Consider the following 12,419-nt stretch of genomic DNA (forward strand, 5'->3'; position numbering starts at 1 on the left):
AAGTTTTCAACGCCTCCATCCTTTTCCCCATGCTGCGATATCTGAGGCATATTCTTCCAAACATTTTTATATTTTGACAATGCGCAATGAATGTTTTGCCTACCTCGAGCGTAACCGTTTATTTGTGAACTACAACTCATTAAAGGCAAACTATTAGAAATACTGAATTTATTTTCAGGCAGCCAACATAAAGCTTGCAGTTGCACGGACATAAACAATACAATACAATGCCATCAAATAATTGTGAGATAAATGATGGGATGCAAGTGAAACATTGTAGATCACCTATAACCACGCCGCTAGCATCTCCCCATGTAATTCCTGTGGTTTATTGATTTAAATATCCATATTTCCCTCCGCGTACAAAAAACCCCCCCTGCACATTCATCATTGCGGGGAGGCTCTCTGACCCCGGAACTCGTGCCGCTTGTCAGAAAGTATTCGAGCTGGAGGTGGACTGAGCTCACCGCGTTTATTTGTGTTTTATTATTCATTGCTTGGATGAACCTCTCGGTTACGCCAGCCAAAGGTTGTCGTAGTAAATCACCCACACGCTGAGCTGAGGCTGCGTGTTGTTCTTGGCTCTCGGAGTCAAGGAGCAGTGCAAACAGAGGCCGTTTCAGAACTGTAACTGCGGGCTTGAGCCTTTTAACGCGCTTCCGATAACTTGCCCACTCAGATACATTGTCGGATCATTTTCATTCTCGCCTCATTCCAAGAAACGTATGTCAACAACTTTTAAGCTTATTCGTCATACATAGGCATCTGAATCAATGGAAAATATCACACACGTGGATTAGTTTTTGTGGATTGATTGGTTAGATTCAATTAATTTTTTAATTTATATTTTATCCCAACTGCAGCTAACAAAATCTATCGCTCGCATTTGCAGAAGCATTTTATGTTGTAAGCAGTTGCTCTCTATTCCAAAGTAACCCACAAGTATGCCACTGGTTGCTAGCAATCCCATTTGGTTGTGGGATGAGCATCGATTGCTGGTCCCGCCTGCCTTCCCTATATAGCCAGCGAGCAGTTGTATCACCTGACGGTTCCGCAGTTGCAGCGACACTCCCGTTGAACTGCTCCTGAAGGGTTTGTTGTTCCCTCTCCTCTTATCAGTCCGGGAATCGTGGTTAGTCTGTGAACCTGCAGAGGGAGCAACACCACTGCTGCACAAAGTCTTCCTCATAAACCACTGCAAGTCACACACACAACACTGTTCTAAAAAACTGCCAAACTCGAACAGAGAAATTTAAAGAGCTGTGAAGGTCCGCGGTCTTCAAAGGTAATACAAATATATTTCTATAGTCCTTCAGTAAGCGATAAAATTAATTTAAATACTGGTTGTAATTACATGTGTATCTGTATTTTACTTGTATGCCTGTTCATTTTAACTAGCTGACAATCTCTTTCTGAATATACTTAAAATATGGAAATCGATATTCATACATACAGGCTTTGAAATGTATGAAAATGCCGAAGATAACAGATATGTGGAACATTGTGTTTAAATATGGAGGGAATTTTGAAATTATCAAGTTATTGAATACATTTAAGCCAATGAATACAATGCAATATAAATCTAGAAATATACTCAATTTAGAAATACCTGTGAAGGATCTATAAACCATAAATATTTTATTTTCCACACTATTCTCTACTGCTTGTCAAGACTTGTAAAAATGTTGTTAGATTGAACTTGAACTTGTTCCAAATGAGTGTAAAAAAAAACCTTTATGTTCTTCAAGTATTTCTCAAATAATACATTCATTATAAAGCACTGTTGGAATTTGTATTTTATTAGTGACTGCATGCTATTGTTGTTACTTAGATACAAGATGTTGCAATGGTATTTGCTGGTCACATTTATGTTGCATGGTACATCCTCGCAAGAAACTAGTGAAACGACCACATACACGGTAAGACACCTTTAAGAATTGTGCAGACATTTAAAGACCACAAAATACTTAAAAATGAAATCAACAACTGTATTTTAATTGCCAAACATAAATATGTGATGATCAAACTGTTTTCGTCTGCATGGATATATTTACATTTGTGCGCAAATGTGCACACTTTTTATAATTTATCAGTTGTTCTTCAGCAAATTCATCGCTGGGTTAGTAAATGGCAATTCTCTTAGTTTGAATGGATTTTTCTCGCTATGATGCATACTATTATTATTTACCAATTAATGCAAGTGTGGTGCTGTACTTTGATACTCCCTCTGCTTTATATTCCTACAGCAATGTACAGATGGTTATCAATGGGATCCTGAAAAGCAACAGTGCAGAGGTGAGATAGTACATTTAGAAAAATCGGGATTTATTTTCCCTGTCCATTTTTCTGTGTAAGTTTTACATTGTATAGTAAAGGCACTAAATCTAATTGTGACGTACAATTTGGGTTATATTTATGAATGAGCAATTAGAAATCTGATGAATACATAAATAAAATCAAAAAATGTATCTGCAAAAAAAAAATTTGGAAATAAAATCATTTATCATTTCATGAAAATAATTTACAATTTTGTTGAAAAAGCCTGAATGATGCCTAGCTAATATGCTATTTGGTCAGCATCTTGAAGCAAAAGAGAGATAATTCCATCTTTTCTGCTATTTCTCTTTGAAAATAAATTGCTAATAAAGAATTTGAATTAAGCCACCTCTGTAGTCCTTCCACTGTTTATTTCGTCATCATCTATACTCCTTGGTTATAGAAACAAATTGTCCTGCCACTCACCCGGCACTTGGATATCAATGCGTCCAAAAATTATTTGAATTCCCCCTGAGGGCCTATCAATGCAAAATTCTGTACCGTACAAAATTCTGTACCGTCTCCACCGCATTGCAGAACCAATAGAGGAAAGCAGGTTGGTCACAGATCCAGGTCAAGAATCTTGGGGAGAGCTATAAGCGCGAGAGTGAGATGGTAAATTTTGGAGACTGGGACCGTGAAAGTTTGGTTGGGCAGCAGGTATGGTCATGATTGTCTGCTGAAGGATTCAGGCTTGTACTGGGATAGAGAAGTCACATTAGGGGAGGTGGAAACTGAAGAGAAAGGATAAGTTTTAAATTAAAGCTAGATTAAGCTTTAGCCTTAGGTTGGGTATCTGGTCAAACAGCTTCCTTTCACCTTGCTCTTAAAAGAGACTTGCATGTCTTGCAAAGACCTGGTTCTACTTGAGTGGTCTACAAGTGGCTTGTGAAAGTCACACAAACATTGCATTCCACAGTGGTGTTTTTGAACCTGTGTTTGCTCCGATTTACTAGTTCACACTTCGACCCACATTGTGAACATAGAGTCATAGAGTAATGCAACATGGAAACAGGCTCTTCAGCTCAACTCCTCCATGCCAATCAAGTAGCCCAACTGAGCTAGTCCCACTTGCCTGTGATGGACCATAGTCCTCTAAACCTTTCCTAGTAGTGTGCCTATTCAAGTGTCTTTCAGATGTTGTAATTGTACCGGCTTCTGCAACCTCCTCTGGTGCTCATTCCATATACACACCACCCTCGGTGTGTGAAGAAGCTACCGCTTGGGTCCTGTTTTAAGTCCTTCCTCTCTCATCGTAAACCTATGCCCTATGTCCTAGGGGAAGGGGTAGGCTGTGGCTATTCATCTTATCTATGCCCCTAACGATTTATAAACCTCTGCAAGGTCACCTTTGGCCTCCAGGGAAAAAGACCCAGCCTCTCCTTATACCATCCAAACCCAGAGACTTTCCAGTTTAATGACATCCTTAATAAGTAGGACAACCAGAACTGTATACAGTATCCCATGTGTGGCTTTGCCAATGTCTTAAACATCTCCATCATGACATCCCTATTCCTATACTCAATACCCTCAACAATTAAGAAGACATTATGTCAAATGCCTTCCCCCCACCCCCCCATGCTGCCACAAACATGGAGTTATGTACTTACACCCCCTAGGTTTCTCTGTGCTACGACATAACCCAGGGCCCTACCATTTACTGTGTATGTCCAGCCCTAGTTTGTCTTACCAAAATGCAACATCTCATATTTATTGGAATTAAACTCCATCTGCCACATAGTAATAGAGTGCTACAGTGTGGAAACAGGCCCTTCGGCCCAACTTGCCCACAACGGCCAACATGTCCCACAACAGCCAACATGTACACTTGTCCCATCTGTCAGCCTTTGGTCCATATCCCTCCAAACCTATCCTATCCATGTAATAGGACCTGAGCCCATTGGCCCAGTTGATCAAGATCTAGTTGTGTTTAAATTCTTCACTGTATTCTTCCAATTTTCAATCACCAATTTTATTTCAACTGCAAACTTACTAACCATTTATATGCACATTAATATTGTAAACAGTGAACCCAGTATCAATCCCTGTGGCACACCACTTGTTACAGATCTTCAGTCTGAAAAACAAACCTCTACCACCACCCTTTAATCCGACCTTCAATCAATTTGTGTGTGCAATTGGCTAGCTCATTCTGGATCCCATGTGATCTAAACTTCCTTGCCAGCTTCCAACGCAGTACCTGGTCAAAGACCTTGCTAAGGTTCATGTAGACAATGTACTACCCTCATCAATATTCTTGGCTACCTCTTCGAAGAACGTAGAAATATTTGGGAGACGCAATTTCTCATGCACAAAACTATGTGGATCATCCCTAATCACTCTTTGCCTTGGATCCTGTCTCTCAGAAACCCATCCAATAACTTTCTCACCACTAATGTTAGACTCACCAGTCAGTAGTTCCCAAGCTTTTTCTTACAGCCTTTGTTAAATAGAGGCATTATGTTAGCCCGTCTTCTGGCACCTCGCCCATGGCTATCAATGGCACAAATATCTGTGACAGGGAGTCCTTCAATTTCTTCCTTAGCTTCTCATAATAGCCTGGCCATGTATATTTTAAAAAGTAAGCATTTATAGGTCTAACATGTCCACTCCTGGGGTGGGAGTTTGCAACCTTCACGTGGTCCGCCCTGTTTCAATGAATGCAATCAACTTGGCGTGCACAATCAAATAAGATCAAATAGAACAAGTTGTCCTACTTTAGGCTGTGCATGCCATACGCAAGAAGAAGACTTACCCACTCTTACTGTTACACTTCGGGAGTGCAGTGAACTGGGATTGTTCTTTCTGAAAGGGTTTCTATGATTCTATGCAGCAAAAATGACTTTACAAAATAGTTTTTCACATGTTAAGTGATTTTTTTTTTTTAATTGTTTTTCAGATGTTGATGAATGTGAGACTATTCCTGATGCATGCAAAGGGGAAATGAAATGCATCAACCATTATGGAGGATACTTGTGTCTGCCTAAAACAGCTATCATTATCACGAATAGTAGTGGTGAAAGTAGGAATGTTCCTTTAACCACTCTTGCGCCTGTTCATGTCCCTGTTCCTACTCGACGGCCATACTCATATCTACCTCGCGTCCTGCAACGACGATGTTCACATGGCTTTGCACTCAATGATCAAAACCAGTGTAAAGGTAAGACAGCAGTGTAGTAATTTGATTATAATCGGATATTTGTTGAATAGGAGTGGTGATGGTGTGGCCACTTCATTTATTGCATAATTAATCATTATTCCAATGCAACATATTCAGCTGTGAATGCTATAACATAATCATATACAAACTGATTCCATATTTCCCCAGAACATGAACTGGCATGTTACTGCTTTTCTTTCACTTGGCATTTTGGGAAACCTGTTACTGCTTCAGATTATTTCTTGCCAACAACAAAATTCATGAGCAATTGGTTCTCTGTTGGAATCCAGAAGGATGCAAAGTTCAAGTACAGAAGGCAGGCAATATCGCCGTCTCTCTCCTTCTAAATGTTTCTTGTATTTTTAAACAATGAAGTTACTTTCTGCACGTTATATAATGGATTGCTTTTCTATACAGCACTGTGACAAGCAGCATCTAGAGGGTTTCCAATGACCAGGAGCTTAATTGTTGATACTATTAAGTGCAGCCCAGAGACAGAGAACCCTGTAATGTCTGACTCGCCTCCTAATTCCCCAGGTTATCCTCCAGTCTTCCGGTACGTCACTCAAGGCTAATGCTTCTTTACCATCTTTAGAACATAATCAAGACTTTGATGAAAGTAACATAGAAATATAGAAAATAGGTGGTGTAGGCCATTCGGCCCTTCGAGCCAGCACCGCCATTCAATATGATCATGACTGATCATCCAAAATCAGTACCCCGTTCCTGTTTTCTCCCCATAGACCCTTGATTCTGTTAGCCCTAAGAGCTATATCTGACGTTCTCTTAGGAGCTTGGATTAATACAGCTATAACAATTGTGAAGAAACATATCTTCAACTCTAGAAGAAGGATAGCAGACCACCACTTGAAAATTCAAAATGTCCCACTCCATCTTAACATGGAAAACTGCACCAGTCTTTAATCATCTTTGTGTTAATTACTGGAGCGATCTAGTTCTATGCATTATTGGAGCAGCTTCATCGTAAGGTCTGCAAGACAATGGCTCGCAGATACCATCTTCTCAAGCGCCATTAGGTGGGTAATAAAGGCTGGCAATACCCACTTCATTAAAAAATAATAATAAATGCAGGCTTGAATCTATAATCTCCTTAGAGCCAATTTCTATGTCTTGAGTGTGTCATTGGAGCATTGAACAATCAAATCAACTGGATCTCATTAACATTCAAGGAAGTTTACAGGCAAATCGCACACTTTCCTGGCTTCAATGAGTCCATGAGTTAACAAGTATCAACAAAAATAGAGCTCTGAGGAGAAGGATTAAATGAAGAATTTAATGCAGCAGCCTGCAGAAAAAAAATGTCTTGCAGATTCCACAATTAAATGTTTAAGATATTAGGCAAATCTACAGAAAACACGTGCACTTGCATGGAGGAAGCTGTCATTAACTTTGCACAAACTCTACAATAAACTAATGATATTCAGCATGGAAGCAATGGAAACTCTGCTTGTAATCCCAACTGTGTTTGATGTTAGTTTCCTTTTGAGGACAAGACTTCTTCCCTCTTTCTTCTTCCAGTAGTGTGGCATGCAATGTATTGCAATGGAATGTTGACGATGTACTTGTCCGGGAGCAATAAAGACCCGAAGAACATATTACACCGGGGGTACACAAAATTGCTGGGGAAACTCAGCGGGTGCAGCAGCATCTATGGAGCGAAGGAAATAGGCGACGTTTCGGGCCGAACCCCTTCTTCAGACTGATGGGGGGTGGGGGGGGGGGGGGAGAAGGAAGGAAAAGGGGAGGAGGAGGAGGAGCCCGAGGGCGGGCGGATGGGAGGGTGGGAGGAGACAGCTAGAGGGTTAAGGAAGGGGAGGAGACAGCAAGGGCTAGCAAAATTGGGAGAATTCAATGTTAATGCCATCCGGACGCAAGGTCCCCAGATGGAATATGAGGTGCTGTTCCTCCAATATTAGATATTACACCGGGCATTAGATGCTTTTACAACTTGGAACTTGGAACAAAAGAAAATCACTGCAGAGATATACCAACCGGCAGAAAAATCAATCAGCAACTAATTGCTCTATAGCTGGTGATCCCTTTAAATAGCATTAATCTTTCCTGCTGTTTAACAAATGTCCAGCCAAGCAGGAATAAAATGGCTTTGGCAACTTCCCCTTTCTGAAGTCCTTGGATTATATACAGTGAGCAAGAGGCTGTCGTTGTAGCACGACTCAAGCAGATGGCTGAAGAGCTGGTGATGGGGGGGGGGGGGGAGGAGGGATTAGGTTTCTTGAACCACTGGGATCCCTTCTGGGGCAAAGGTGAACTGCTAAAAGTCAGACTAGTTGCATCTGACCTGGAAAGGGATCAATATCCTGGCAGGGAGATATGCTAGAAGCTTCTCAGCTTCTTCTAAGCTCGTCTGGCAGGGGACCCACAGTTGTTGTGTAACAAATAGGAAAGTCAAAGCAAATAGAGTCATGGAGTCATAAGCATGGAAACAGGCTCTAGCGTCCAACTCGTCCATGCCAACCAAGATGCTTTTTAAGCTAATCCCATTTGTATATGTTTGCCCCCTATACCGCCAAACCTTTCCTATCCCTGCACCTGTCCAAGTGTATTTTTGATGTTATTACATCTGACTCATCTCCTTCCACTTTCAGTGTGTTACATATAATCACCAGCCAAGTTGCCCCTCAGATTCCTATTAAATATTTTCTCTCTCACCTTAAACGTGCCCTCTAATTCAGGGTTTCTCTACTCTGGGGGGGAAAAAAGTGTGCGTTCACCCTATCTGTTCCCCTCATGATTTTATGATCTCTATAAGATCACCCCTCAGCATCCTTCGCTCCAAGAAATAAAGTCTTACTCTGCCCAAACTCTTACTACAGCTCAGGTCCTGGAATTATGGTAACATATATATTCCCTGCACTCTTTCTATTTTAATGCCATCTTTCCTATAGCAGTGACCAAAACTGAACACAGTACTCCAAGTGCAGCCTCACCAATAACTCTAACTTAATATTCTGACCTTCCTGATGATGAAGCCTTCTTCACCATCCTATCTGCCTGCAACAACACTTTCATAGAACTATGCACTTGTACTCCTAGATCTCTGCACACTGCAACACTCGCCAGGGCCCTACCATTTACTGTAAAGGTCCTGCCCTGGTTTTAATTCAGATAAGTGCAATTCAGATTGCACTTATCTGAATTAAACTCTATTAGCCATTCCTCGGCTCACTTACCCTGCTGATCAAGATCCTGATGTCATTTTTGCTAACCATCTACACTGTCTATGACACTTGTTTTTTGTGTCATCTACAAACTTACAAATTCATGCCTAGTATTTTCTCATCCAAATCATTGATATAAATGACACACAGCAATGGGCCCAGCAATGACCCCTGAGGTACGCCACTAGTCACAGGACTTCAGTTTGAGAAACCACCGTCTACCAACATCCTCTGCTTCCTATCATGAGATTAATTCTATATCCAGTCAGCTAACTCTCCCTGGATCCCATGCGATCTAACCTTGCAGCGCAACCTGTGGAATCTTATCATAGGCCTTACTGAAATCCATGTAGACAATGTCTATGGCCTTGCTCTCATTGACCTTCTTGGTTACTTGTTCAAAATACTCAATCAAATCAATCAATAAAATATAGAAGTTAAAGCAAGCATGTCTAGTAGGCAAGCCAGACATGGACAGTATAGGAGGCAAGGAAGGTCTCATGGGCTAAACAGTATATATTTTAATGCAAGGTCTGATGAGTAGCAGAGATGAACCGTGGGCATGGATTGGCACATGGGATTGTGATTTAATAGGAATTACGGAAATATGGTTGTGGGATGGGTAGCACCGTCAGCTGAATGGTCCGGGGTACAGATGCTACAGGCATGGTAGAGGTGGGGGTAAGAGAAGAGGGGTGTTATTGTATTGATTAGAGAGAACATCACAGCTCCAGTATTTAAAAAGTATATCACGGAGGGAGTGTCCAGTGAGGCTATGTGGGTGGAGCTTGGAAATAATAATTTTATAAGAATTAGAGGAACAAATTTGTAGGGAGAATGCAGATAAGAGTAGGAATGATAGGTTTGCATTGGTAGATGACTTTAACTTCCCTAATATTGACAGGAGCTGAAGAATGAGATGGGGTAGAATTTGTCAAATGTGTCCAGGAATATTTTCTGAAGCAATAAGTTGATGGACCTATTAGAGAAGGGACTACACTCAACCTCCTCTTAGGAAGTTAGGTTGGGATAGTGGTTGATATGTCAGTGGGAGATTGAAGAGCATAAATATGATTAAGATCCTAGGGCCAGACCAGGTGCATCCTAGAATTTTGTGGGAAGCAAGGAACTGCTGCAACCCTGGCAGAGATTTTTGTATCTTCATTAGCCTTGACTGCTGGGGTAGTCCAGGACCTGGGGCCACTGTTTAAGAATAATGGGTAAGCCATTTAGAATGGAGATGAGGAAAAACTTTTTCACACAGTTGTGAGTGTGGAATTCTCTGCCTCAGAGTGCGGTGAAGGCCGGTTCTCTGGATGCTTTCAAGAGAGAGCAAGACAGAGCTCCTAAAGATAAAAATTGGTGAAGATGCCTCTAAACATGCTTGTTTCCATGTTGCATCTTTCAATCAATCCAACAGTTTACATTATTATATTGTCTAATTGGAAACAGGGCAATTTGAATTCCACATAAGTGTCACTCTCGGAGCAGACCGAGCATCAACATTAGAGCAGCATAGAATACATGAGAATTGATAAACAATGTTGAAGAATCTGCGAGAACATACAGTGCCCTCCATAATGTTTGGGACAAAGACCCATCATTTATTTATTTGCCTCTGTACTCCACAATTTGAGATTTGTAATAGAAAAAAATCACATGTGGTTAAAGAGCATATTGTCAGATATTTTTTTTTTTTAAAGGCAATTTTATACATTTTGGTTTCACCATGTAGAAATTACAGCTGTTTATACATAGTCCCGCCCCATTTCATGGCACCATAATGTTTGGGACACATAGCTTCACAGGCATTTGTAATTGCTCAGGTGTGCTTAATTTCCTTCTTAATGCAGGTATAAGAGAGCTCTCAGCACCTAGTCTTTCCTCCAGTCTTTTCATCACCTTTGGAAACATTTATTGCTGTTTATTAACATAAGGACTAAAGTTGTGCCAATGAAAGTCAAAGAAGCCATTATGAGACTGAGAAACAAGAATACAACTGTTAGAGACATCAGCCAAACCTTAGGCTTACCAAAATCAACTGTTTGGAACATCATTAAGAAGAAAGAGAGCACTGGTGAGCTTACTAATCGCAAAGGGCCATGGAAGACCTCCACAGCTGATGACAGAAGAATTCTCTCTATAATAAAGAAAAACCCCAAACATCTTTTCCGACAGATCAGAAACACTCTTCAGGAGTCAGGTGTGGATTTGTCAATGACCACTGTCCACAGAAGACTTCATGAACAGAAATACAGAGGCTACACTGCAAGATGCAAACCAATGGTTAACCGCAAAAATAGGATGGCCAGGTTACAGTTTGCCAAGAAGTACTTATAAGAGCAACCACAGTCTGGAACAAGGTCTTGTGGACAGATGAGATGAAGATTACCATATCAGAGCGATGGCAAGAGGAAAGTATGGAGGAGAGAAGGAACTGCCCAAGATCCAAAGCATACCACCTCATCTGTGAAACACGGTGGTGGGGGTGTTATGGCCTGGGCATGTATGGCTGCTAAAGGTACTGCCTTCATTGATGACACAACTGCTGATGGTAGTAGCATAATGAATTCTGAAGTGTATAGACACATCCTATCTGCATAAGTTCAAACAAATGCCTCTAAACTCATTGGCTGGCGGTTCATTCTACAGCAAGACAATGATCCCAAACATACCATTAAAGCAATAAAGGTGTTTTTCAAAGCTAAAAAATGGTAAATTCCTGAGTGGCCAAGTCAATAACCCGAGCTGAACCTAATTGAGCATGCCTTTTATATGCTGAAGAGAAAACTGAGGGGGACGAGCCCCCAAAACGAGCATTAGCTGAAGATAGCTGCAATATAGGCCTGGCAGAGCATCACCAGAGAAGACACCCAACAACTGGTGATGTCCATGAATCACAGACTTCAAGCAGTCATTGCATGCAAAGAATATGTAACAAAATACTAAAATACTAAATAAAATACTACTTTCATTTACATGACATTGCAGTGTCCCAAACATTATGGTGCCCTGAAATGGGGGGGAATATGTATAAACACTGCTGTAATTTCTACATGGTGAAACCAAAATGTATAAAAATGGCCTTTATTAAAATCTGACAATGTACACTTTAACCACATGTGATTTTTTTTTCTATTACAAATCTCAAATTGTGGAGTACAGAGGCAAATAAATAAATGATAGGTCTTTGTCCCAAACATTATGGAGGTCACTGTAAATCTGATGGGTTGTGGCCTCCTTCTGAACTCTTCACGACTCCACGTGAAGTAATAGTATGGAAGAGAGGGTTGACCACTTGGGATTTCTTTGTGATCATGGAAAAAGAGTCATACAATCAGCTGTTGACTTCTGCACTAATGGAGTGAATTTTAAAAAAAAAACCTGGATCACTTACAACATTTTTTGGTGTGAAGCCATTTGAAACTAATTTCTTTAAGTGTCCAGTTTTTAAGTGTCCAGATCCAGATTGTGTAAAAAAAATTAAGACAATTACAAATATTTTATCAAAGTGCTTAATAAAAGCATTATTCTGGAAATACTTCCCAAAGCCAACAAAATCCCCCCTGGAATAGCCATGTCAAAAATAGACTTATGATAATGAACTGGGTCAAGACATGTAAGGAAATATAGTGATGAGATATCATAGAGAGAAGAATGAGGTGAGGTGAGAAAATTCCAAAATGGAAACCAAATAATCAAATGGTCTACAATAACTGCAGAGAATAGAGGAAATCCCAAGC

General features: G+C 40.5%; 1 protein-coding gene across 2 annotated transcripts in view; it reads left to right on the plus strand.

Annotated features, from left to right (window-relative positions):
- Positions 1-870: 870 nt before the first annotated feature.
- efemp1 (EGF containing fibulin extracellular matrix protein 1) overlaps positions 871-12,419 on the plus strand; it is a 77,214-nt gene continuing 65,665 nt past the window's right edge. Inside the window, exons 1-4 of one of the 2 annotated variants that reach the window (XM_033025175.1) lie at positions 871-1,285; positions 1,832-1,919; positions 2,247-2,295; positions 5,216-5,476. In XM_033025175.1, the coding sequence (XP_032881066.1) occupies positions 1,839-1,919; positions 2,247-2,295; positions 5,216-5,476 (391 nt within the window). In that variant the 5' untranslated portion in view covers positions 871-1,285; positions 1,832-1,838. The remainder of the gene's footprint in view (positions 1,286-1,831; positions 1,920-2,246; positions 2,296-5,215; positions 5,477-12,419) is intronic. The other variant, XM_033025174.1, reaches the window with a different exon arrangement.

The sequence above is a fragment of the Amblyraja radiata genome, chromosome 8, assembly GCF_010909765.2.
Source record: "Amblyraja radiata isolate CabotCenter1 chromosome 8, sAmbRad1.1.pri, whole genome shotgun sequence".
NCBI lineage: Eukaryota > Metazoa > Chordata > Chondrichthyes > Rajiformes > Rajidae > Amblyraja > Amblyraja radiata.